General features: G+C 46.9%; 2 protein-coding genes across 14 annotated transcripts in view; both read right to left on the bottom strand.

Annotated features, from left to right (window-relative positions):
• Positions 1-15,185, bottom strand: part of mcf2a (MCF.2 cell line derived transforming sequence a) — a 35,792-nt gene extending 20,607 nt beyond the window's left edge. For 8 of the 10 annotated variants that reach the window (XR_015924950.1, XR_015924951.1, XM_088597262.1 and 5 more), the window contains exons 1-4: positions 13,319-15,185; positions 6,706-6,774; positions 5,206-5,320; positions 3,721-3,811 (exon numbers count right to left, since the gene is read on the bottom strand). Coding sequence is in view for 8 of the 10 variants with exons in the window: in XM_088597262.1 (XP_088453388.1) it covers positions 3,721-3,811; positions 5,206-5,320; positions 6,706-6,774; positions 13,319-13,463 (420 nt within the window). In the remaining 2 variants the exon portion in view is untranslated. Of the gene's footprint in view, positions 1-2,101; positions 2,715-3,720; positions 3,812-5,205; positions 5,321-6,016; positions 6,503-6,705; positions 6,775-13,318 lie in introns of those variants that run through there. The other 2 variants (XM_088597263.1, XM_088597265.1) reach the window with 2 other exon arrangements.
• A 134-nt stretch (positions 15,186-15,319) lies between these two features.
• The window catches only part of atp11c (ATPase phospholipid transporting 11C (ATP11C blood group)), a 46,151-nt gene continuing 34,168 nt past the window's right edge, over positions 15,320-27,302 (bottom strand). The window contains exons 24-30 of one of the 4 annotated variants that reach the window (XM_088597258.1): positions 25,477-25,604; positions 24,438-24,573; positions 23,859-23,924; positions 23,288-23,391; positions 22,843-23,002; positions 22,042-22,132; positions 15,320-18,198 (exon numbers count right to left, since the gene is read on the bottom strand). In XM_088597258.1, the coding sequence (XP_088453384.1) occupies positions 22,043-22,132; positions 22,843-23,002; positions 23,288-23,391; positions 23,859-23,924; positions 24,438-24,573; positions 25,477-25,604 (684 nt within the window). In that variant the 3' untranslated portion in view covers positions 15,320-18,198; position 22,042. Of the gene's footprint in view, positions 18,199-19,666; positions 19,776-22,041; positions 22,133-22,842; positions 23,003-23,287; positions 23,392-23,858; positions 23,925-24,437; positions 24,574-25,476; positions 25,605-27,302 lie in introns of all 4 variants that reach the window. The other 3 variants (XM_088597257.1, XM_088597256.1, XM_088597259.1) reach the window with 3 other exon arrangements.

Raw genomic sequence — 27,302 nt, forward strand, 5'->3', positions numbered from 1 at the left:
GACACGCCACTGCAGTCTCTTTCAGGCACATGCAGATTAAGCACAGTGTGCTTTGGCTGAAACTGCAGAGGCAGCTCTGCCCTACTCTCTTCTGCAGATATAGAGCATGAACAAGGTCCCTCTGCCTCTGAATGCAGGACCTGCTCCTTACATTCTTGCATGATACAGAGAGAAAAAACAGACTCTGCCTGGTCCCCTGCAACCTAAACCCGGAACAGATTACATTTGGCTCGCTATGCACCTCCAGATTCCACAAATGTTGATTTCCTCAACAGGCATTTGAATATACAAGGACAAAGAAGACACAGATAATAGTTCCTATCGCTTTTTGACAAATGAAATTCCATCTGTACTCATTACAATCTGTGGGGAAATTGTCCCCGATGTCAGTTGAACAAGCAGTCACGAAATACAGTATACTCTTTGTTTAGCATTTTCAAATTCAGGATAAAATGCACACATTTCACATCCACAGCTACTTGCTCATAAAATTGGGCCGTGAAGATTTTTTTTCCCTTTTGCTTTTGTGCCTCTTCTCAGCTGCATTAACCTAGGGAATTCTGGGTCATTTACCATTCTGTCTGTGGTGAGAACCACAGTTCACCCTTCTGTACAGTATACTGCGGATTGGGGGACATGGGGCTGAAACAGCCAGGATCTTTTGAAACGCTGCAACGACACGGAACCCAACACCTTTCTCGCATCTTATGAAAATCTCACACCACCAGCTTTACCAAGTACCCCTGCTCTGAGCTCAGGGGTGCGAGTACATTACAGATTCCAGACACTGCAATTATAAAAGTCAGTATGCAGAGCTGGGGAAAACGACTGCATAGCTTTGAGCCAGAGGGCTGAGACAGCTCTCTGTCCGTGGCTGTTCAAGTAAAGTATCCCATTTCAGTCTTGACTGTCGTTATTAGGGAGTTCTGTCAGCTTGGCGGAGTTAACAACGTGACTGGCATCTCCCCGGTGGCAAAGCCTGTCAATCTTTTTCACACTTGCTCAGCACTCAGCCCCGCAATTCATTGACTCTTCACACGGCGGGGCGGAGATGCTCACAGCTGTGCAGGTGCCTGTGGGAGGGGCAGTAAATCAGACTACTGCCCGGAGCCCTTTGTAGGACATCAGAGAAGCCGGCGTCTCAAAAACTATAAACATATCTCATCTCCCTCACGTGTTTGATTCGGTTTCATCTTTCAACAGCGGAAAAAAAATATTTTGGTCGCAAGCGCTTCGGTGCTGTGCGGATACGAGGCTCCGTGTGACAGGAGGGAGGGATTCGGAGTTCATATCCCCCTGCGCGAAAACGCAAGCAAAAGAGATAAAATCCAGAAGAAGATGTATGCGTTTTAATGTAGGTGACAAATATTTTCGAGATACTCCTTCCTAAAAAACTATAAAAACTTTATACTGTCGGATTAAAAAACATACATACAGTACTTTTAAGCACAGGTCATGTTTTCTCTTGAAAATAATTGCCTTGTCAGTTACTAATTTTGTTTATAAGTGATTGTTTTCTATACATCTCTCCTCCGCTGCCCTACTTTATTGAAATATGTTGGATAACCACGCAATACGTGTTAATACGCCCATTTTTCACCAAAAACCGTCTTTAGAAGACACGATCGATTGTCAGGAAGTAAAGAGTTAAACCCAGGACTTGTGGGCGCGTTATTGATCAGGTTTCATTCTGCCATGTGTCAATCATGGTCCATTCGGGACAACCGTCTTAGCGAGAAAAGGAGCCTTTTTGGAAGGTGTTGAACCCAGATAATACAGGCTTATACGCTGACATTGATGTGTCCTGCGGTTATGCGCCAGTATATATTGATGGCACCGAACAAGGTGCTCTGTTTCAGGCCTATCCCGCTAGCGAAAGAAAGAGAAAGGCAAGGTTTATAACATGCTTTGCAGCCTGAAGCTACGGCAGGTACTTATGCACAGCTCCAGCTCCTGTCCGGATCGGATGACTAAGCTATATTCTCTTTGCCCCGCCGCGCAGAGAACGCGACGAGCCCCGGGCTCTGCAGCATTTCCCCCCGCACAAGAACTTGAGCGCAAGTGCTCCGCTCCAGGATAGTCTGAGAAACGAGCACCTTACCGCGGTTCGCCGCATCCTCGGCATGCCTCGGTGCGGGTTCGCCTCCGCCATCGCAGAGGGTGGTTTCGGGCTTTTGAGGAGGGCGACTTGGGAATGATGTCCTCCCCCCTGCTCTCCCAGCCTCCCCGGTGCCGCGGTGTGACTGCGCTCCGGGACTGGGAGCCGGGGAAGCGGGCAGCCGCAAAGTCGGCGATGCAGCTGCCGCGAGGAGGGTGGCAGCACTGCAGACGCGTCAGCAGGCTCGCGCTCGATTCGATTTTTTTTATTTGTTGAAGTGGCCGCACTAACATCACTGCCCCCACCCACCCACCCCCAAAACACACCGGCACCTCGGTACAGGACACGCTTCTGCAGCTCTGCCGTTGGTAAAACCGCCGTTGGTAACACGGGCAGTTGTGCCGTTTGCACTGGCCTCCTTTTTCCACAAGCTGCAGTTTCAAAGGCAAAATAAATAATTCTGCAGATGTTTCTCTCTCTAGAAAAAAAAAACTCCAAAGCATGCTCTTCTTCATGGAATTTTAGATAGTAGTTTTAGAGAAATACTTCAACCACGTTTCATATACCTCACCGGTAAAATATTCTTACTGCATTCAGGCATTAGCGGATAGAAATTAAAAATACGCACAAGACGACTTAATTGAATAAGATGATCCTGAAAGTGTAAAATAGTGTCAAGTGGGTTAGTCTGAAATGTATTAATTTGAAAAATCTTAAATCCATGATTACTCTAAATATTTTTAAATTCACCAATGATGTTAGCGAAGCAGGTGTAATGAGGGGTTTCAAAGCTGAAGGTTCGCATTTTTTATGGGGTGATTGTTTCCCTGTTACTCGCTGCAGTTATCTAATTGCCAACGATAATTCGGAGTCGATCGGGTCTGGGGAACAGGAGTCACCCGGCCGGCTCCCGCTCTGTCCACCTGCCGCTGGCCTGACCTTAGGCCATCTGGACTCTGACGCCACGACTCCAGGACACAGGGTCGGCAAAATTACTCCCCAGTGCCAGTGGCTGACTGGTTTTAAAAATCACTTTATCAGCCATACATTTCTTGCATTAGGAATTCGTCTTTTCGCAGATCCCAGCCTGCTCTCCATGAGACACATACAGGGAGAGAAGCCTGGGGTTAGAGCGCTGGGTCAGCCATTTATGTGTGAACACGGCGCCCCTGGAGCAGTTGGGGTCTTGTTCAGGGGCCCAACGGAGTAGAATTCCTCTGCCGGCCGCGGGACTTGAACCGGCAACCTTCCAGCCACAGGCGCGGATCCCGAGCCACAGAGGCACCGCTCCGCCCGGGTCCACGCTTTGATTGAGATTGCACTACGTCACGCGATTCACAAACCAAGTTCCCTTGACATTTGATTATTATCTCTCGTGAATGTGCAAACAATCAAAATAAATCTGTAACACCCCGAGTGTCATATCTGGAGATGCTATATTATCATGATAAACTCCAGTATCCTTCCATATCCTTCGGATTAGTTCGCAGTAACGTGTAGCACTAGTTAGACCTCTGACTGGCGCGCTGATACGATTTCGCTCTCTTTAACAAGTATATTTACCGGTGTCTTTCGGGGGCAGGGCTCCAGGACACGGACACACAAGAGTTGAATTGACTCACCGCAATTCTCGCCAGAGCTGTCTTAATAGACATCCAGGTGTCCAATCTGCGGTCCAGAATAATGATAAATTTCACTCCAGGCTGGCGCTTTCTGGAGACAACGTGAAATGAATTAGAGATTTATTTGAAGAGACTCACATAAAAAACTTTAAAAAGACAGGAATATTCACACATCAATGCTACACGTTTAAATATATATACTGTATATAAAATGCGTTTTTCTCATTCTAAAATTTAAGGGCAAAAAGGTGTAACAGTGTTTGAATGCTTTGCTTTCAATGGGGCACAGAGGATAAAAGGGTTAACTGGATGAACTGCAGTATATGAACTGTGCAGACTTCCACTGTCCCTGTTACGTTCCACATCCCTCCTCTAGAGGGCGCCCCTACCCTTTTCTGTTATGATGAGGTTCTATTATCTCCCCGTGTGTCTTATTGTTTGTATTTTGGTGAAAAGCCTAGCAGCTCCTGGCTCAGCATTGGAAGACGGATGTCTGAATGGCCCGCCTATCCACCGGGCTCAGGAGAAGCCCGAGGGCACGGCCTTATCCCCAGGCGCCCCGAGCATCTGAGTCCGGGGCTCGGAGCGCCTGGTCCCGTTAAGGTTTTAGTTCTGTGTTCCCCTTCCCGGGGATTTTAACTGTCTTTGTCCTGGATGGATCTCCCAGCCTTTGGACAACGGACAGCGCCCTGATTACCCTTCTTGGGCCCGTCTGGGCTTGGCCGCCTCCCCCTGTCTGTCAACCCGTCCTGACCCTGCGGTATCGTCCCCTGATGTCCTTCTCCAGACCCTTCCGGGTCTTTAACTGCGCACTCCGTGGGAGTCAGAACCGGCTCCCGTGACCGACACAGTTACAAGATTCATCTGACTGTCCTTCAAGAGAGAATTGCAAAAGGCACGGGTGTTTTTATAAAATAAATTATTTATTAATAATCCGTTTTTAATTATCAGATAACTATCGAGTTCCTGATTTTTCTATTGCAGGTAGGTAAAAGTCGTAAGTTTCTATTCATTGCTAAATCCATTGGACATTGTGTAACTGCATGAAACAGTAGAGGTCTAATTCTGACCTGACTGCTGGTCCTTACAACTGTCTGAGCACTTCAATGCACATATTTTCCTTGTGACAGTCAGAATAATAGTGAACTCTAGCCAGCTGAACAGACTGGCACCTCCTCAGGGTAGCTGAGAACGCATTGTACTGCATCTCTCTGAGTGTTTCTCCCCATGAATGCCTGCACTTTACTGGCACTGAGCTGCCCTAAGCACACAGGCCACTCAGTGCAATACACCTGAGAACACTGCCAGGGCAATGAGCCCAGGTGTGTGTGTGTGTGCAGGTGTGTGCGTCCGTGCGTGTGTGTGTTGGGGGGGGGGGTTAATTGAACCTCGTTAGCTCCCTCAAAGAACCTGGTGGAGTTCCATCAGGACTCTGCAGTGCGGTCTGCAGGGATGCTACAAAGTCGGAGAAGGAGGGGTCCGTACCGTGGGGTCAGAGTGAGGTACATCAGAACTTTGGCCAGGGCCTCCTCAGGAATCTCACTGAAAGAGGAGCATTCTGGGAGTGTGATGATCACGCTGGACTCTTCTCCCCGGCCCCCTGGCAAGGAAAAGCGTGTCACCGTCAAGAACTCAGCACAGTCTGAAATGCCAGCCCACCGACGTAACCGTGTCAGTGTGACTGTTTTGGCAGAAGCCTTCCCCGGGTGTTCCAGAAGGGTGCGGCAGACAGAGGATATCAGAGCCCATCGTGGTCAAGCTGTGGCAGCTGAGTTAGAACGGGACCAGCCGAACAGCAGCTGTGACATGCTGGTGTGTTCAGGGCTTGGGGTCCAGCGCAGACGTGCCCTGCACTGCTCTTCTGGGGGCTGCAACATGTGAGAAACGAAGCCCTGCCTCAGTGCAGAACCCCCTGATTAATTATTTCTTCTGTGTTACTGTGTTTTCAGTCTTGCTTGAAAACACAAGGCATTGATCAGTGTGCTGACAGAGCACTCTTATGCAGCACATTGGGGGAGATTTTATAGATTCTCATTTGCATTTTCATGAGTATGTAAAACTTGTGCATTAATTAAGCAAGCCACCAGAATAAGTATCAATTCATATGCCCTAGTGCTCACTTCTTAAACTTGTCTTTGACAGCTTCTGCTCCAGACAGCGCCATCATTTGTTCCTTTGTTTTAAACACTTCGACAAGTGTCAGCATACTGTATGTGCATGCATTGACTCCGAGCCAGTGTTAAACATGCTTTCCTTAAAGAGCAGTGAAGAACTTCACAGGCATGTAGCGACTGACCTTTTCTTGAGAGTAAGGGCACATCTGGATCAGACAAAATGGCAGTCCTGTCTGGATCACTTTACCCAGAACTCCCTGGGGAATAAGCTGCCTCTCCCCCCCGTCACCTGAGGAGGTGTAGGACAACAACTGGCCAGGTGACTGTTTAAAAACCAGGAAGCTGGGGCTTTCTGAGCCAGTTAGTTGGAGTGCTATCTGCTGCCTGGAGGACAAAAGACAGGACCTCTGTGTGATCCACTCAACAGAGGGAGAAGGGCTGACGGGAGACCTCGGGATTTTGTAAGTTTTAAGATGGGTCTCAGAGAGAAAAGTCTTCGTGAGACACTGAACTGTTTTGAAGCCAGTAAGCAGTTTAGCTACCTAGTATGATATAAGGGAAGAAGCGGTTAGTCAGCTCAAGTGGAGCTTTGGGTTTGTTTTGGTGTTTGCATGTCATGGCTGCTGCTATTTCCCTCACTGTAAAATAAAGAGCTCTGGTATTTTAACCTTGTGGCCATGTTTAGTGTGTCTGTTGTCCTAGACCTGCCTATGTTAAAATATCTCATATCTGTGTTAATATCTTGTCAGATAATATCTCATTATCAACAGGTTGTCACTCTGGCCAAACCAGTACCATCCGGAAGCACAGCACTTAGGGCCACAGCTGCTTAAAACAGTCTCCATGCAAAGAGAGACACAAAGTGTCTCACCTGACAGATAGGCAATCTGCTTCTCCAAGTACTCATTGACTTCCTTCAAGGCCATTGGGATCGTTGTCTCTATCACCACAGAAAGAGAAGAAGACGAGTTAGAAATGAATTGCTTTTTGGTAAAAGATCTCTGGTGAGAGAGAGTTCTGATAACGTCTCTCCTTGGGGCTATTTTACTCTATCATAATTACAATGCATGCAAAATATCTCTTATATGCAGCATGTGTGGTTTGAGATGATCTAATTAACATCAATGTGGCAATCAATGGTTGAGAAGAATATTAACATTACAAAGATAAGTAAAAAATTCCCAGGGGTTTTCATAGTTTTATGCATGATAAGCCTGATAATTTAAAATAGCCCCTCTAAAGCTGTATGCTGCCCCTGCGCAGCCCGTTCTGTCAGCTCTCAGCTCAGAGACAATGCCACCCAGTGGTGATGTGTGGCATTGACATCCACACTGGCAGGGATCAATTTTTCATGAACCAGCAAATGAAACAAACAGGAAAGCGCAAGTGGAAGTATCAACTGTTTTTAAACACTTAAAAGCATGTTTACTAATAGTGCAGTGTAAAACTAACGTGTCATGATTGCAGGGTGCTGTGGAAAAAGGGAGGAGCAAACCCTCAGAGATCAAGTCTTTCTCTCTCAGTTACACTCCTACAGCAGAGTAGGATATACCTGCACAGTGTGCGCACCAGATTCTGGAGATATCTGCACAGTGTGCGCACCAGATTCTAGAGATATCTGCACAGTGTGTGCACCAGATTCTGGAGATACCTGCACAGTGTGCGCACCAGATTCTGGAGATATCTGCACAGTGTGTGCACCAGGTTCTGGAGATATCTGAACAGTGTGTGCACCAGATTCTGGTAGGTCTGCGGTCCTCTGCTCCAACATCCACGTTGTCCAGCCAAGGCTGAACTTTGGCCAGCTGTAAGTAGGAGGCTCTGGCTTATGCTCAACTCGATTATCCTGCTCTCCTTTCTTACCAGAGACAAGCAACACAGTAAACATCACATTGGAAGGGCAGATTCAGGCCTGTTTACATAGTTTAGTTAAGGAACTTGGGCAGGACAGTGGTGCAGCAGTTAACATTGTTTGGGTTCCATTTCTGTGCTGCTGTCTTGTGGAGTATGTTCTCCCCAAGTTTGTGTGCATTTCCTCTGGCTGCACCAATTTCCTCCTACACTCCAAAGACATGCTGGCAGGCTAACTGGCCCTGAAGTGTGTGTGTCTGTGTCTGCCTACACTCTGATGGACTGGTGTCCCATCCAGTGTGTGTCTGTGTCTGCCTACACTCTGATGGACTGGTGTCCCATCCAGTGTGTGTCTGTGTCTGCCTACACTCTGATGGACTGGTGTCCTATCCAGTGTGTGTCTGTGTCTCCCTGCCCTGTGATGGACTGGTGTCCCATCCAGTGTGTGTCTGTGTCTCCCACCTTGTGCCTGCTGTTCGCCGGGATAGGCTCTGTCTGCCCTGCAGGCCTGAATTGGAAGAAACATTTAGAAAATGGATGGATGGAGTTAGGGAGCTGGGCTGAATTCCCTAAACCCATTTCCTTCTTGTTCAAATGACCACAGTTATGTGTAGGCAAAAGCTCCTCTTGGATAATCCTGGAGCAGCTAAATTCCTTTTCAAAATCCATCCCTGAGAATCCACACAGTATTATCCCCACTAGTATTTACAAGGTCAGTGCATGCTTCCAGAAGAAATGGGGTCTTTTGGATTTTAATGGGCATGGATGCCATGAAGGTGCAAATGTACAGAAACCCAGCTGCTTCATGGTTTGTTTGCCATGAACAGTGATCAGTTATGAAGAATGCAGTCCTTTTTGATGAATAAATAATGCACATTAAAAATAAATAGAACCTCAGACAGAAAAAAAGCCACGTGTGCCTGGAGTTCCTTTACATTGCTGTAAGAGAGTATGGCAGCCTGTCATTATATAGTTAATGAACTCTGTCTTTCAACTGCCATGGATGTAAAAGTTTAATGAATGAACCTTACACCCCCCACTGAGATCGCACTGACTCTCAAAGGGGCAGAGCATACCTGTCAGTACAGTACATTCTGGGGCAGTACAGACCTTCTACCTAATTACCAAATTCATGTGTGGGCTTAACCGGACCAATGCAGTCACTCTTCAGAGACATTCAGCAGGAGTATCACTTCACAGAGATGTTGGAAGGGGAAAAGGTCACTCTGGGGCCTCCTGTATAACACCTCTTACTTTTTCAAGCCCATCCAGTTACCCAGGATGGACCCCTGGCAGAATAGGGGTTAAACACGTGGCTGAACATGTGACTTTCCAGGGCCCAGTCAATAAGGCAATTAGCAATGCAAACTGTAAATCAGATTTTTTGTTTGGTAAGCTCTTAGTGATCTTTTTTCCTTCTCTCTCACTACATCCAAAAGGCAACAATCGTGCAACATGCTTTTCTGTTTTGATTGGCATCTCAGAGTGAATCATGCTCCATTGTCATTTCTTTAAAGCTGTATAAGCAAAACCAGAGAAGAATTCATAACACGAATGAAAACTACCTAGCCTTCTGCTTGATTTAAAGGCGAATATCATTAAAAAACTGGAATGAACCTAACTTTATTTTAGTGTTTTCATACTGTCAAGAGACATCGGAGTGTGCCCCTGTCCTGTTGTCACAAACACAGACCCAAAGCCAGCCACACAGCAAACTGGGCATCACATTCACTGTTTGTTCAGATGCTGAGGATATATTCTTTTATTTTATGACATAGTACGACTAGCAGATAAAATACAAAAATGATAGGAGAAGCACTGATGCTTCTGTCCTCCATGTTAACTGACTGTGATGACTATTAACAAATAAAAGATTGATTGATTGGCTGATGTCAGTTTTCTATGCAGGTTGACTCACCTCGTGTGCCTGCTGTCCAGCTGAGCAGCTGTGCTTGAGGTTTAGTGGGGCACAGGAGGCACACAGATGGTGGGTAACTGTGTCCAGGGCACAGAAATTGGACAGAAAAGCAGGACATTTAGGCCGAGCTCCCCTCCTGTACCGTACCCTGGTGTTTTTTTGGAGGTCCAGTGTCCTTATATGCCCCATCCCCCAGATTGTCCAGTGTTTTAGGAGGGTTTTGATTTATCCTGCTCAATGGAAAGGGATAGACGTGTTGCAGAACAAGGCCTGAGCCACTAAGGAGGTTAATTTTAATGCTCTTAGTCTTAAAAGGTTAAGCACATTTCTTTGTCCTACTGTACATCAACGTATTGTAGGAGTTTCAGAGTTTTAAGCAATAGTAGTGATGGAGAAAGGAAAAGAGAAAGTATATAATGAAGCAAGGTATCATACAGCTCGTGTGACCTTTCATTAGTATTACATCCGCTTGCCTGTGTTTTACAGAACACAACATTATTTTTAAAGCTAATCCCCAGCAGTGCTCAAAGGCACAGAAACACTTCCTCCATGACCTCTGCTGCCCAGACACTGCTGTCAAAGGTCAAACACCCCATCTCTGAACACAGCTTCACACGAGCTGTACATTACGGCACGATCGCTATTCTGAGTTCTGGTAATCTGGGGCCATGCAGTGTAGGTGGTAAGGCATTGGACACGTAACCGATGGGTTGTGGGTTCGAGTCTTCACCGCAGACACTGCTAATTTACTGTGAGTGAGGAAGTCTACCCCAGTGGCTCTAAATGGGGCTGGCATTGCCAGGATCCGCCCTGCAATCCAGCAGGAATCAGGAGCTCTCCGTGTGCTTGACGCCATGGAAACCAGGGGAATCTCAGGCCCTATTGGCTGCTGTGGCTTGAATATACTGTACTAATTACCTACTTACCTCCTGTAGACTAAAATACACTAAAATATCCTCCACTGTCCTCAACTGACCAGAGCGGCCTCAGTGCATCACAACACTCTCACCCGTGAGCAAGGACCGTGAGCAAAAATAACTTTTTTGCAGCTTTTCAGAGCGAACGAAAGAAAGAGATGGCAATCTGTGCAGTATATGAAAACACAACAACATTTGATAAAAGACACATGTCACATTACTCGGGCAGGCAATGGGACCCATGTATCAAAAGACAGCTAAACCTTCCCAGCTTTCAAAAACCCTATGTAAATTTTTCCCTCAAGACATTGTTTCACAGACTCCAGCCTTTCCTCAGAGATTATAATTTGGCATTCACGTGCAACTAATAGATATCTCTATGCATTTTTAAATCATACTTTATCCACCATTTTATTGATTAATGTCAGTCCTGCAAGTTTAGACATGACTTTTTTGCAGTTCCTGAAACTCTTCAGTGTGCTGTTACGATAGACTTGCTGACCCCTTGCACATACTGCACATGTTCATTTTATTATGTTCATGAATTTTCATTTCTTCTGTGGAGGTCAGACGTTTAGTGTTGTACCAAATGTACACAGGTATCACTTTATATTTTATAAAAGGCTTTAGATACTTGCTCTGCATTACATACATTTCTGAGATCTTGATAAACTTTCATCATCAAATCAGTTGTTCATTTAATATGGCAAACACTTTTGCTTAATTTTGCTTTAGTAAGAGCCTGTTTCTTTAAATCAAGCAGTAACACCTCTATTTGTAAGTGCAAAAATTCATTTCAGCACGTGAGACAGATACAGCACGTGAAGTTAATGGTCATTTTGTGACTGTGATTACAGGATCGTGTGCGTGACAGTAATTCATTAAAGAACAATTTTTGCTTCACATGGATTTAAGCCTGCTCATGACATTTTAATTAGTGAATAGTTCTTGCAAGTTTTTAAAACTTGCTTTCTACGTTCATGAACATTTCAAGCATGATCTAAACTGTATGAATGGTCACAAAAAGTTATTTATATTTTCTTAAGTGCAGATGTGCTTGTGGAATAGTGACTGTGTGTCACAAATAATGAAAACAAGAACTGAAAATCAGATGAAGCACAAATAAATGCAATTTCTGTTTACACAGTCGGTGGATCATTCAAGTGCCTGTTTTCAGGGTGTTGTCCTTCTGCTTTGTGCTTTGCTAGCACTACAAACACCTATCCAAATTTGTAAAGGGACAAGAGAAAGTTGCAAATCTTGGACTTCTTAGTGTATTGGTAAAGGCAAGGCTGTGATATAATGTAAGCAGAATCAAAGATTTGCCTTTTGGTCTTTCAGCACCACAACCCACACTGCTGTGTGACAATGCTCATCTTTTCTAAGATACTGTTTCCTCTGCCATCCTGTCTCTTGCTGTCTCTTCTGTTGCAGCTGTTTCTCTGCTGTGGAGCCACATGTAGCAGTTTCAAACTTCACCGGCCCTCTTACAGCTACCAGAAGACACCGCTATCCGAGGAGGACAGGGGCTCAGCTAAGGCAGTCTCTGTCTAGCTGCATGAGCACTGTTACTGAGAAGGTGTGCATGAAGCAGCTAGACGGAGACTGCCTTAGCAGCTTCATGCACACCTTCTCAGTAACGGTGATCATGCAGCTAGGATGTGAATCACAGCCAACATCTCTTTCCCAAGGCTGGGAAAACAACTTTTGCAAACACAGGAACAAGAGATCAGGGTGTGACAGTAAATACTGCTTAACTAAGTCCAGTGTTTAAACAATTTTATTTTATGTATGTATGAAGTTACATACAGTAGAAGAGACACAATTTTAAGTTTCTTGCAAAGGACAGGAGCTTAAGGTAGAAAAAGGACAGTTAACCATTAAAGTGTGTTACTTTTACTGTATTTACTGTAAGAAGTACTTACTGCACTTCTCTGTAGGACTCCAGTAAGGTTAGCTGGCAGTTGCTAAGCTTAAAAAAGTGAGTTTTTCAAGTGCAGAAAATACAGTTGTGAGGGCTGCACTTCACGAAACCTTCACAGGTAACATGAGATCACAAAAGAACATATCATTGTTCTTCCTCCCCCATCCCTGACAGGCAAAATCAGGCCCAGCCGGGAGCAGCATGACTGGATTGTATTACACACCCGTCATTAAACCACCGAGAACTGTCTCCTGATGCAAAAATAGAATGAGCTGCAGCCCTTGGGCCAATGTCCCTTTAAATCGAACATTACAAGGTGAAGATGGAGGCTCCAAAATAAAACCACAGAGATCCACGAGAGCACAGTCATATCAAACTCAGCGAGCTCGTTTTCATGAAAGTTTACTCTGTTTACCTTTCACTAAATCCAGCTGTCTTCTGCTGCCTCAGTTCGATTAGTAACATTAGTGAGCCCACTTCGAGGAGACACTGCTGGAGAGACACTGTCCCAGCGTGCCAAGACTCTCTGCATGGGGATCATTCAAAACATGCCAAGCTGACACCTCACTGGTGCAGCAGAGCTTCTGTTATTGTTCGTCACACAGATGAGATAAATCTCATGGGGGAAAAAAAGGGTGAAAGCTTTCTTAAGGCTCCTGAGGTGGACGAAACTATTAGCAATCTCTCTAATCCTAAACATTGCTGAAGTGAGCTCTACTTTTCTGGCATGGCTCTAGAAGATCCTGGGAAACAGGGCACTAGGGCTGTGCTGCAGAGTTTTGCAGCAATGCAGTCTGAAACTGGCTGGGGCATCGAGATCCCCCGCCCGGAGCTGGCTGGTAGATTTCAGACCGTTAGTAAGGGAGGTACTCACTCTGCAGTGTGCTCTCCAGCTCCAAGCCGGCCTCCATAAAGCTGTGATAACTTTCCATCTCCCTCTCGGATATCTGCACAGACTCCGCCGATGATGTTCCCATGACCTGACCCGTTTCCCTGGAATTGTGGGAATCAGAATCCATGGATCCTCCAGGTCCCCCAAGAGGGGCGTCGGGTCCGCGTCGCCCTGCCACGTTCACCCCAGCTCCTTCCAAGAAAGGGGGCGCTTTCCAAACAAACCAGCCACTTGAAAGCAATGCCCCTGCATTGGATGCTATTGCACCGACTGCTGTCGCTCTTCCGTTAGCGATTTGCTCCCGTTTCGGTCTCCCAGAGGCGGCTGAAGTCACCTTGAGCCATGAGAAGTGTATTAACACGCTGTGGGAGAAAGGGAGAAGTGCGGTCCAGAAAAAAATCAATGAAGAGCTCAAGTTATGTTGCGGCAGCGTGGCTCAGGAGAGATCCATAACCGGCACAGCAGGGCAGAGGGGAATATAACTTTAAAAAATTAAGCAACCGCAAAACAAGGCGAGTGAATAATTCCCCCTCTGAAAGCTTGTGCTCTGCAGTCCCTCTGTGTTTTCTGGCCTCTCTCTCTCCCTGGGTCCCAGTGTGTCGGCCGCGTGCTGCCAGAGGCACTGGCTCCTGAAACTCTGCCAACTTCCTCCCTGGCTTTGCTTTTAATGAGGATGGCAACAGTGACTCCTCCTTCCTCTCGTTGACCGCCCCTCTGCCCCAGGTTCTGCTGCAACTATGGCCGGCAGTGTAGCTTCTCACCAGGAGTCAGTGCAGCCTTGCAACTTGAGAGGACTGGCAGCCAGTCTCTCCCCTCTCTCTCTCTCTCAGACACACACATCCACACACAAGCGCACGTTTCAGTGAGCCGGTTTGTGAAACAGCGCCTGGCCCTCACACAGCTACAAGCTTGCCGGCTGTCAGCTCGCAAGGTGACCAGTTCAGAAGGACGACCCGGGTATATCCCGGCTCACAGCAGGTGATCCAGATCACCTCGAACCACCCCCCCACCCCAGCAGATCCTCTGATCCTTTATCACAGACAGCTTGACATCTACAGAGGCAGGGCCTTTTTCCAGAGCTCGTTCTCCCCCCCAGCCCAGACCTGCACTACAGCAAAGAGCCTTGAGCCACGAGGCTCAGCCCTGTGCCCCTCAGAGCTCAGTTTATTTCTTCCTGACTCATTTTTAATTTGTTCTGGTCAGTTTACTGATTTGAGGAGTAAAAGAAGTGTCAATAAAAAATATCCCAGTCAGAAATACTTTACGTTTTGAAGTAGTCTCTTCTTAGTTGTCAATAAAATTGCTTCATTCAGTGTTAACAGAACCGTTTGACAGTGACAATCCTGTAATATGTTGAGTCAATTCACAATTTGTTTTGTCTTATTATTCATTTGTATTGTGATATGGAGAATATATTTGAATCTCCATCAATGCTTCCTGCATTAAAAAAATCAAATGTAAAAGTACATGTGGGAGATTCCAGCAGAGCACAACAAAAAACAGCCAAGGTCAAGCTTAATGAAGAGCATTGGAGCCACAGCTGGTGAGCCAACTACATCAGAGTCGCCCGAGGAAGACTGAACCTGCTGTCAGGCGTGACGAACTCACCTGGTGAGCCACTCTGACCCTCTCACACAGTTTCGCTTGGTCGCGGTCTTGTGACCTTTACCGATGTTTCAGAAGCCCTCTTTCACCCTGCGCCCAGCACAAACTGAGGCACACTGTCCCCCAACCCTGGGCAGCTCAGGCTGGCTGGACTTGGTTCAAGTCTTCCTCAGGACAAGGCCGGGGGCCAGCAGAGGAGCAAGGCAGCTGTGAGAGACACAGGACCAGGTGTATCTAGGAGGGGTATCTAAATTAAGGCAAACGCCATTCAAACCAACACGGATCAGACCAGAGAAGCAAAACTGAACAGGATGATAAAATGAACCCGGATCAACAGGAGATAAACAGAATGCAAAACAAAAGAGAGAGACTCAAGCCTTTCACTGTATTGTTTTTTTATTACTGAAAGGCTTTCCAGGTTGGATGCGCTGAAGAGACTCGCAGTGAGAGGCCGTCCGAAGGCGACTCCTGCATCCCCATGCGTCTCCGAACGGGTCGCGCTGGCGAGAACGAGAACGTGCACCTCGAGGAGACTCGCCCGTGACGGCATCGCGAAACCCCACCCCCCGCACCATTAAAAACACATGCTCTTCACATTCAGAGCACTTCGGAGTTCCATTTTATCTGCTTTTTTTTTTTTTTTTTTACAAAACATCACTGGAAAAAAAGGCTGCATTAAAAATACAAGTAAATCCCGTGGATCTTTTCATCAGGCAAAGGTGATGCCAGAGCATGTTGAACGCTCTTAAAAATCATACTCGGCACGCACTCGTTACCACACCGCAGGTGCCCTGCTCTGGAGTGACCAGCCTGTCAGAGACGCAGGACGCGTGTCCAGGTCCAGCCGGGCCAGGGAAGAAAGCACAATCCCCCTCCCTTCCTTTACAGCCTTCAGGCTCGGTCAATAAAAACTGCCCTGTTCCCCCACTCGATCAGAACCTGAAGTTCCACATGTGCAAAGACAAGTCGTAGCATCGAGATCAAATCCCTTTTTGCTCCTGGAACCACTGCCCGAGCATCATTTTAATCCTCGGGAAGAAACCCCTTCAACCACCCCCTCCCCCAAGATGTGATTTGTTCCAATTACAAAAGATGTTCCTGACACCTTTGGCTACGACGGCTCCAATACTGCGGCTTTAGGGATGACCTTTTTAAATGGCACTACTTTAAAGCAAGTAGTACTCCCTGGCCTGTTTTCTTTAGTGTCTAATTCTCCTGTATCGTGCTCATCTCTACGCTGAGGAGCAGAGTCTTGCAGCTCACGCCCCGCCTTAAATACATTATTCATAAGCATCCCTTGTGCCAGCCTATCACAACGGAGCAGGGCGGGGTTTAAAGGGCAGTGCAGGTGGGGTCAGAGCATTCACACTGGTGAACTGGTAAAGGAATCCGGGTGCAGGCTGATCAATCCATATTGATAAAAAATAAAATAAAACAACATCAACGGTAATAAAAAATAGTTAAACATTACACATGTCAATAAATACGTGAATAATTAAGAAGACTATGCACAAGTAAAGACAATCATTCCCTAGGGTGTGAAGTGATGCAGGAAGCTCTGTACAGAGATGGAATGTATGAAACCACAGAACAAAGCTAACGAGGCCCCAGCTCGTGCCGCCTGAGGCACTGGCCACAGGACCAAGGACAGCCTGAGGGCTGCCCGCGGAGAGGCACATGCCTACGCAGTGGCCCTCCCACGAGCCTTTGGGGTGGCCCCTGGGGAAACTCCGCCACCGACAGGGCGCACCCCAGTGTCTGCTGGAGCCCTGTGCCAGCGCCCGGGTACCGAGCGACCCGGAGCCCCACTGGACAGAGATGACCTCCAGAACCACAGGCTTCACAAGGCAAAATGAGAACACAGCCGAAGGATGAAGTCTCCCTGTTCATCACGCCACGCAGGACACAGGTTAAAAAGCCATGGACTCGTCCTCTCACTCACTCACTCGACATCCTGTCCCACATTCACACCGTCTCCTCACCTGCCCTATTCTTTTCTCGGGGGCTCAGATCTCTCCCCTGCAGTCCGGGCATCGGGCTCATACACAAGTCTGAGACACACGGAGAGCCAGTCTGCCACCCTGTCAGGACAGGAAACCCGGCATGAAACGGCACTGGCTCTCTGAGCAGCGAGAAAGAAGAGTCGGGGGGATTCAGGTCACGGCCCTAGACCCAGAGGAGACCCCAACTGCCCCGCACCAGAAAAGAGGAAGGCACCTCGCACCACAAGGGCAATGGCCCCCCGAACACCCTTTCACCCTCTGCATCACTCCCGTCGATCTCGGACCCCCGCAGAACCCCGCACGTGCCATTCGAGTCCGGGAAGGGAGGGCGAGTACAGGCTGAAATGGAGTTCGTCGGGTCGATGCACACACACACACGCGCACACACACTTTCTCACTCTCCTGTACAGCTCATGCAGTGTGTTGTGCCATTGGCTTTGGGTCACAGAAGGCAGAACGGAATCGGCGTTGAGGACTGCCCACTCCACCGAGCCACAGCAGCTGTGCCGGCCTCCACCCAGGAGGAACGGGAGGATCGTGCTCCCTCAGGCACCGCTTCGTACCCAGAACAGAGCAACCCGGCAGGAAACCGGGACCCCAGTCACCTATTCCCCAGCTAACGGTGTGGTTTGCGCCAGTGACAATCATCGCCTTAGAAATTTAGTAAAAAAAAAATCCTCCTGCAGCTAAAGCAAAACTTAGCATCTGCTGGAATTCCTGCCATGCATTTCTAGTCCAGGAGAACTCTGGGAATGGAGGACGATAACCTATAAAACCTTTGCAGCACAACATGAAGCTGCTCACAGCGCTGTAGGCCGGGCCCATCAGCTCAGCTCTTATTGCATTAGATCTTCAGAAAAACACCTTCCGCCCCTCTATTCAAACAAAGGACAGAGGTCATTATGAACAGTGGTGGTAAAGTTTTCAGCAAACATCCAAATGAAACCACACTGCTATCCAGGTACCAGCTAGGATCTCTCTGGTGGTGGTGAAGTGGTGAACGTGGCTCCTTTCACTCAATTCCTGACTCAGTGTTGGTGAGTAATGTTGCATCGCTGAGAGGAGCACGTTGGAAATGCGATCCCAGGGGCACAGCCCCAGGTGGCACAGAGAGACAGTGCCACAGCACAGCTCAACAGCAGGAAGACGACATGGGCGCCGGGTGGGCAGACGTCCTGTCCAGTGTCCAGGTGGAACAGCCTCTCAGTTCTGCTCCGGCAGGTGCGTGTAGGACAGGGGCACGACAGCGCACACCTGCGGAGAACACACAGAGCTGTCAACTGCGTACCCAGCCCATGCCAGCCGGTCTGCAATCCGGATGAGACAGCAGGAGGAGGCTCAGTGCACTCCACATTGCAAAACAATAAATGCTTGTACTGAGAAACGGGCCAAAGTAGGAAAAATCACAAGGTCTCTACTGTATTTTTGCCCTGAGCCAAGATCCATAGCTACTCCTTGCCAATGAATATCCTATAAAAAACTAACATCAGCCCTCATCTTTTTTAAAACAATAACGATCTTTACAGCGTAAATATGCAAGACAATGTTGTTTATTCTATTTGTAACAGGGCCGTCACTTAAAGCACTCTCAGGAAGGTTTGCAGTTCTGAGACAACCAAACGATTTAAGCCTTGTGATTTCTTTTACTTTCACCTGCCCCCGAGTGTGATCACAGCCAATCAGCATTCCCAAAGTCTTGATTAGTCACAGGCTACACTACTGTCCAAACGTCACGTGCACAGCATTCCACAGCAGCCCAGGAACAAAGTGCACACAACACGCATGCAGTGAGCAAGGCCCCAGACTGTGAAAGCTTAAAGGTGCAACACTTGCAAAGCCCAAGTGTGCCTGATTAGACACTCCACTATTCGGTCAGAAACCATTGTTAAAAAATAAACCCGTTCTGAGAAAAGAATGACATTGCACCTTTACACCTGATCATTTGCGCACACATACACTCTCACAGCACAATGAACAAAACCAAATAAGACTGATTAAAGACAATCCCACACCAGCACATCTCTTGAGTTGATTTTAACAAAAGAACTTGGTGAGTAATGAAAATCGAATGACAGGATATGCAAGGGCACAAAACATTCAGGTTCCTACTGTAAACGTTGAGCCTGAGGCAAGATGGTTTTGGCTGGCTGACCAGGCTGGGAGAACCCAGCAATGGCCTTTGGTTTTGGACTGTGCAGAGGACGGTACTCCAGCCATGCACTAGAAGGTCTGAATACCATCTGAGCAGAACAGCTCATGAATAGTTACGAAAACAGAGACAATTGGTTGGTATCACTGGAGTCCCCTTTTGGTTATATTATTCATGAGCTTTCATGACTGCAAATTCCCACCTAGCATTGTATGAAACTGTTCCCCAGTTGAAGAAATCCAGGAATGATGCTATTGAACAGTTCATTCACTGTCTGAACAAATACTCCGCTTTACTCCAAAACAGGATTCGATAACCACCATCTTGTTCATAGATCAGTCAGATATGACATATGCCGTTTAATTAAACATCTGCAATGGAGTGAACTGGGGAAGGGTGTGTGATGCATGGTTTTGTTGGACTTATTCACAGAGCTGCTCACAACTAGAGTGCCCGATGGCTAAAAAAACAATCTGTGTTACCCTCTTCGCCGTTTTGTGCCCCAGCAGATGCCAGGTCAATCTATTCTGATTGGTCAGAGCCACAGTCCCGCAAACTGCAGGGATCTGGTACCTGTTTAAAGCACAGTATTGGACTCATCTGAAAAGGTTCTCAAAAGCAGGGGCCGGGCTGCAGATCGGGGAGACAGGACGCCCCCTGCATTCGACTGACCAGGCTTCTTCTGAAATGGTGAGGCAAGAGACATTTAGACACAGACAAGCGCTGCGCTTAGACTGCTGTGCACACACAATGCGCCGACACAGAGACACAGCCCGAGCTTCCCCAGCCAAACTCCACTCCGACACACTCCCTTACCAACTCCACATGCCTACAAAGCTCACCTTGTTTTTCACACCAAATGAAGTCTGCACAACATTCACTTCTGCCTGCAAATGCACTGTGTAGATACCTAGTGTCTTAGAGCACATAAAATGTGTATGACTTGCCTGACATCTGATATTAACATTGTTATAACACTAATTATATTAGTTGGAGAATGAACAATAGGACAATAAGTCACATGAACTTGTTTTACAGTTGTTTTCAATGTCTCCCTGGGGATTGTCAATGGTAATTAGCCTGCAAGCTACACTGTTAATAGAGTGCATCCTTTGTCATCTATATAACACTTATATTATTACTGTAGTTGCCTCTGGTGAAAAAAATAACTAACAAACAAAATGCATGTAAAATGTATTGCTGCTCAGCATGCAATTCAGATATACAATGGGCCTTAGACCACAATGGAATAAGTTATATTTATCAACACAAGACCTCTAACAAGACTTAGAAACACAGCATTAGAGGTCAGGTGACACTGTCATTTAAAGGTTAAGAAATATTAGACATCAGGCCTGGACTGTGAAACGCTTTGGCCTTCACAATTCAAAGAGACATCCACTCAAAGACAAGAGCACTGGTTGACTGAACAGAACTGGAAAACCTTAAAGGCTAGAGAGCTCTGCTGCACTACCGCGAGCCCTGTGTCCTCTCACCTGGTGAAAAACTGGGAGCTGTTTTCCACTCTTATTATAAATCACATAAAAGCTTTAGATGAGTAAAACAATCAACGGGTTACTTCACTCAAGACGTCGGGCCATACTATATAAACACCATGATGAAAATGCAAATCCATTTTAAAATAGTATATATGTAATTAATGAAGTCCTGAACCGTTAATAAGGACCTTAAGAATCAAGGTTCGGCATCGCAGAACATAACCATTACTAGGACCTGGGCTTATGAGCTTGTCAATACATGCAATTAAAACTGATACAGCTGGCAGCTTTAAAGCAAACCAGTGTCTGTGGGATAAGATGAATTCCCCAGTTCTGCGGGCTTGCTACCGAACACACAGACTCATGCTGTACCAGAGGTGACCTCTGATGATGCTGAGGGGCTCAGTATGCAGGCATGCAGGCAGGCAAACCTTCACAGAACCTCAGCTTGTGGTGCATTCTCTCATACAGGCATGCAAAGAAAACAAGCACAACAACAGGCTGTGCTGCAATACTGACACGCTCTGCGTCAGAGGACAGAGGAGGGCAGTTTCAGTGTCAAACAAAGAGTTCACAGAAACTGCTCTGCCGTTCAGTTCCCAGCATTCTGCGAGATGCCCTGCAGGACCGGAGCAGGATGCACACGATTAATGTACAATGTTTTCATTAGCAATCAGGAAAGGTTTGCTTTGAAACTGCTGCTCTGTCCTCATGTCCCCAAACAGGCTGCTGAGACTGCTCTGCGGCTTCGGGCTGACGTGAGGCGAGATCGAAAAAGTCACCTGGACTCACCATCCCCTTCATCACAGCTTGGGGAGGGTGGTGATTCAGAGACGGTCAGTCCATTCTGGTCAAAAATAGGTCAACATGCAAATACCATGGAGGCCAATTTTGCAAATACCTTCCTGGTTAAGAACAATAAATGACCAGTGCACGTCCTGATTCACACTGGGGGCTTGTGGCAATCTGCACGCAAACCCTTGAGGGTGAGATAACGGTTCAACTGGGCATATCCACTGAAAATTTCAGGGGGGTTAAAACTTTGAAATTGTAACGGCAATTTAAACCTGCAGCCCTTACAAAATGCAAAACCAGCCTGATTAGCATTCTCAAACGTTTGCTTTAGCAAATTTTGAATACTGCCTTTAGAAAAAAAAAGAGGTGGAGTAAATATTAACCCTGGTTGAAACACAGTCAATTCACCCCAACATCTTTTTTCAAGGCAAATCCGTGCAATCCTGGAAAGAGATTACAAGACCCGCGCTCTCCGGCTTCCTGATCGCTTTGGTCTAAAGCTCTGCGAGCAGTGCTGTTCCAGCACCGACGTTGCACAGGCAAAAGCGCCACACTGGTAGCTCAATTCCAACACCTGCGGCACCACTGGGCACGGCAGGGAGCCGGCAGGCAAGACACAGGCACTGACACAACCCAAAGAACGGGCAAGGACACCTCAATCACTCCACGAAAAGCTGTGACTGCTGGTGGTCTGAGACAGCATGAAGATTGTGGAGGTTCCAGAGGAAGGAAGGTGCCGCTTGATCTAATAGAGCACAGGGGGAACACGGGAGAGAGAGAGAGATCAGGGAAGAGAAACAGAGGGAATAGGAAAGGAGGGGGGAAAAGAAACACACAGCTCATAAGCAGTAACAAACAGTCTGACTAGAGGAAGAGAAAAGGGACTGGGCACTGCAGCCCCTTGGCAGAAAAAAGCAGCACAGTCACAGAGACTGGGATTGTCAGAATAATCCACTCATGAATGGCCGTCCCCGACAACTCTGTGGATTTAAAGCAGATTATTGCTCAGAGCTCGCTCGGGAAGGCGGATTAGCTATTCTTCGAGAAAATAACGCGGCGAGTATGATGTTGTGACAGGCCAGCCCTGGGGGGGAAAAAAAACAACACAGTTTTGCATTCAACACCTCTTTTCCACAGCAGCGAACACAGGGGACCCGCCTTTTGTAGGCAAGAATGTGAGTGAGTTGCGGAGGATGAGAGGATGTGAAGATGGCAAGCTGTGGTCGGTCTGCACAGAGGGGCGCTGAGCGAGAGGATGGGGAGGGGAAGCCAGAGAAATCACAGTGCAGCTGGGCTTTCACAAACGGGCCAGCTGTGGAAAGAGTGCTTGTAGAAGAGCAAGTGGAGCTCGAGGGAACCCACACCCGTCTGAGAACAGGCCCGGGCTCCTCTGAGGCCAGAGGGAGTTTGCCTACACTGGGAGGGGGGGGGGGCGGCACACTGTGGTGGACTTACCTGGCGTGAAGCTGCGGCCCTGGGCCGGCGAAAGATGACCAGCAGGATGTCCGGCAGCAGGCTGACCACGATGAGCAGGATGATGATCAGCCAGGCCGAGACGGAGCTCAGCAAGTTGGCGAAGACGAAGTACATGCGCTGCTGCTTGAGGAAAGGCCTGCTTGGGAAGAGGGAAGAGACACAGTGCTCTGAAGGAGTCGGATTCCTTTCCACTAAATATCAAACCCCACAGTTGAAACAAACGTTTCAAATCAGAGCTAGCATTACACCCGCTTCCTTATTTCATACTAAACGCATAAAAAATTGTTTTAACACGGAAATTTCAGCCTTTTTCCTTAGTCCACTCAGAGGTTGTGTTCTCTTAGAGCGACTGCCTATATTTCCAGAAACAAGAAAGAACTTTATGTCAGTGCTGCAGTACTGCCTTTGACCCACATATGCTCACCATATGATCCCACCCCAGAAGAAGCTGAAGAAGATGTAGAAAGCCAGGGAGCCCCAGATGACAAAATGGTTAATCCAGGTCCAGTGCCGGGTGTCCAAGGCCAGCTGCAAAGACAAGGATGGATGAAGCCACTGACCTGTCATAGTCTTAAGTACATGGTAATTGTCACTTAATTAAAACTGTATTGTCCAGCACAGTAAGCCTTCTCAAAACTAAGGCCACACAAGAGACTGAAAACTGATGGCTTAACTGAAAAGTCCTCCTCCTCAGTGGAGAACAAGCAAAACCTTTATGACCATCAGCAGGAACAGTTCCTGAGTCTAAGCAACCTTGTCACACATTCTCACCTTCCCTGTAAAACCACACAGGACACCGAGGAAGTGAAGGAGACTGCTGGCACTGGGACAAGCGAATGATGTAAAAAGAACATAAATTAAAGTCGATGACTTTCAGTTCAGTTCAGTAAATTGACAAAGCACCATCAACTACAGAAACACTGGCAGGCTTTTACAGTCACCATGTTCTCACTTGCCAAGCTGAAAAAACACTTAAACGTGCAGTCTTTTCTTACCTTCAGTGTTACAGTGAAGACAAGTACAGTGAACACAATTGTTCCAAAGGTCCAGTTTCCAAACACCTGAAAATAAAGCAGTCACACTGTACTTTTACTGAAAGAAGCCCTGGGTGCGATTATACAGATCAGCCTGATAAACGCATCCTGGAAGAGCCGGTTTAGTTTAATCTTACACTCAAGAGGGTGTTGGCTAGGGGCAAAAACACAAATACTACACTGCACCAGCCGGCTCCAGGTGTGTTATATTCTAGACACAGTAACAACGGGTTTCAAAACATCTGTAGAAAGCCAAGTCAACATGCTGAGCTATAAATTCTAAAAGCAGCTGTGAAAAGAGGTGACACCTAATGATTTTATGCGAGCTCCTGGGTAAGTTAAGGAATTTAAGTATTAAGTGGATCAAAGTCCTACAAAAGCCTTGGTGGTCCAGCAATGACTGAGGATATCGGACAGTAGCCTACAGATTGTTTCGCTGCTTATGAAGAGAAAGCAAAAAAAAAAACAGCTTAGACAAGCAAAGACTCCAGAGAGTCCAGCGGTGTGTTTGAGGTGCCCTGTAGATGGGACAGCACTGACCTGCCCATTGTCCTGCAGTGCGGGATTGCTGAAGAGACAGTGTGTGCCGAAAAAGAAGACCAGCCCCTCAAAGGCCCCCAGCAGCGTCCAGTACAGGAAGGGTCCCCAGAGCAGCATGGCATTCTTTGAAATCTCCCTGAGGCAGAGAGGAGAGGAACGATGAGAAAAAAGACTGATCAACCAGCTATACAGCACTGGAATGAAAGACAGACACTACCCGCCAACAGTACTATCTACTGCCACAGCACAGGGGCAGTGAAACAGATTCATTCCCTCTAACAACGCGAGATGGAGCTCACATCTTTTCAGGCTGGGCAAAAAAAGAGGGAGAAAGATTTACTACCGTTTCATATGCAGATATATAAATCCTGATAACAACACAGACGTACTGTGAAAAATGCAGATGTGTGCATGTCCTCATCCCACTATTTAATTTTCAAGGAATTCCTGACACATCCAACCTAGAAAACATCCGTGTCAGGCTTCAGATTTCTGGATATTTTCTATTCAAATATGATCTTCTTTTAGGAGAAAGTTTCATATTGAATATCTGCCATGAAAGAGATGGAGACAGATGATCCCGATTCCTCTCCAACTACCATGGTGAATCAAACACATAAGTGACTATCAGTTTGTTCATTTGCTTTCGAATTGCAAGGATGTGCAGGTGTGCAATATTACTTTGCACCAATCCCTGTGTCCTAGTGGTACGAAGTGCGTGGATCTGCGACCTACTGAGCTGACCAAAACACCACTGTTCCCGAGAATGCATCCTGCAGTAGTAATATGAAAAAGGTATGGGCACATGTGAAACCCAGGGGGGTCACAATGTTCATTCCACTTACAATCCTGGCTGGTACACGACCACAGATTGATGTCAAGACTGCAGAAATACTTACTTTGTAGGAATCCGCTAGGATCAGCCCATTCTAGGAATGATTCACACATAGTGTACAGATCCCCCTCCAGTACCAGCAAAACAAACACCGCCTTTTTACCTCCGCCCTCACTCCAGCCTGTGCTTCCTGATGAGCCCTACCTGTAAAGTTTTGCATCCTCCATGAGAGTCTCTATGCAAATGTGTTGCTCCAGGAGGCTGTAGGCCAGGATGGGCATAGAAGTGAAGCAGATATTGTACATCGTCAGGTAGGCTGCGTCGTATAGGGGCTGGCAGGGGAGGGAGGGGAGCACTGAGGGTTAATAACGCATGGACAGGAGCGCTCACACACACACACTCGTTCAGAAGCCTGCAGCTGCAGCTCAGGGGAGTCTGCACAGCCGCAGTTACTGGTTCACTTTGCACTGGTGCTGCAGAAAGACCAGCTGCTCTCCAGCTCTGAATGACGATGCCTCTGAGAAGCAGCAGCATATAAGCAGACGCTTAAACCTAAAAACCCTTCTACCACACAACACAGCAGGGGAGGGCAGTTCTAGCGACTCCAGTCCTTGGGTTCTGCTGGCTTCACAGGCAGTTTCTAAGCAGCATCACTCAAAAAAACAGTTCAGATATGGAATGAACACCCTCGAGGGCTGGAGTCGCTGTACTGGGTCGGATCCCATCTGGATCAGCGTGTGTTGTACCGGACAGGGCAGGGCTTCAACCCGGGCCCTCGGTGATCCGGACGGGCTGAGCTCTCAGTCGCGCCATCGAACCCCGAGCTGAACCAATGAGATCCGCGCGATCCCGCTCACTGTTGTCAGCTCTAAAAAAATGTCGGCAAGCTTCTGCTCTTACATCTCAAAACCAGTGAAGCAGCTTATTCATTTCAATTAGGGGTTCAGTGATGGCGATTGAAAAAGCAGCAGGGCTGGGCGTCACAAGGACCACAGTGTGTAAACTGTACATATATATATAAATATACACATACTGTATACACACATACAATATATATTCATATTTATATACGGGGGTTTCATACATACACATGATATATACACACGAGGGCTTTTCACAGCTGTCTTCTACAACATATGGGGTTCACTTCTTTTGGGGTTGGGATGTTATTCTTAGTAAACATGGTTTTTGTCCCAGGCTGAGGGACATTAGCAGAATTACAGTGGTCCATCACTTCAGCTGTTCTCCCCTGGAACAGCACCTGTCCTTTTTCATACTGCACCGTTTCTAGCCAGAATTTATTTCTTTAAAGCAATTAAAAGATGGCTTTTTTGTACTTTCTCACTGGTGCATTCCCCGCTATTTAGTTTCAGTGTTTCCATAGCTTCTGAGGCATACAGACACTGAGGCATACAGAATCGATATTTAGAAAATATAATCTGGTATTTTAAGTCATAGTCCATGTCCATAAATCTAAAATAGCACTGCGCTGAACCATACTTAAATGGGAAATCTTGCTGAATCATCTTTATTTATAGTACATTTTAATTATAACAGGTTGTTTACTCAAAGAAAAACTAAATCACAAAGTGGAACGGAGAGCTGTAATTATGTTTTTATACGGCAGCAGCAGCAATATGGCTCTCAACATGAGCCTTCAACAGCAGATCTCTTATCGGTGCACTGATGCAATGCTGGTCTCATTTACATTGAAATCAGTGAAACATGAACCAGATGGCAAGCACAAACTATGTGAAAGTGCATTAAAAAATGAGAACGGGAGGCACCTCGTTATGCAAAGTGATGGGGGTGCGTGGAACAGGTTGCCCAGACATGCTGTTGATGCCAATATCCAGGGTACTTGCATGAAAAAGATCAATTATCCGCTAACCACTAAAGGTGCTCGACAGGCTGAGCTGTGTCTTCTTGTTTGCAACCTTATGTTCTTGGTTTTTAAGCTCTAACTGTTGTGGATGCAAAAATCTAGCACTTTCAGTTCATGCTGGGTGGGTACTGTACTGAATTTGCAT

Source organism: Lepisosteus platostomus, chromosome 10 (genome assembly GCF_059453375.1).
Source record: "Lepisosteus platostomus isolate fLepPlt1 chromosome 10, fLepPlt1.hap1, whole genome shotgun sequence".
Lineage (NCBI taxonomy): Eukaryota > Metazoa > Chordata > Actinopteri > Semionotiformes > Lepisosteidae > Lepisosteus > Lepisosteus platostomus.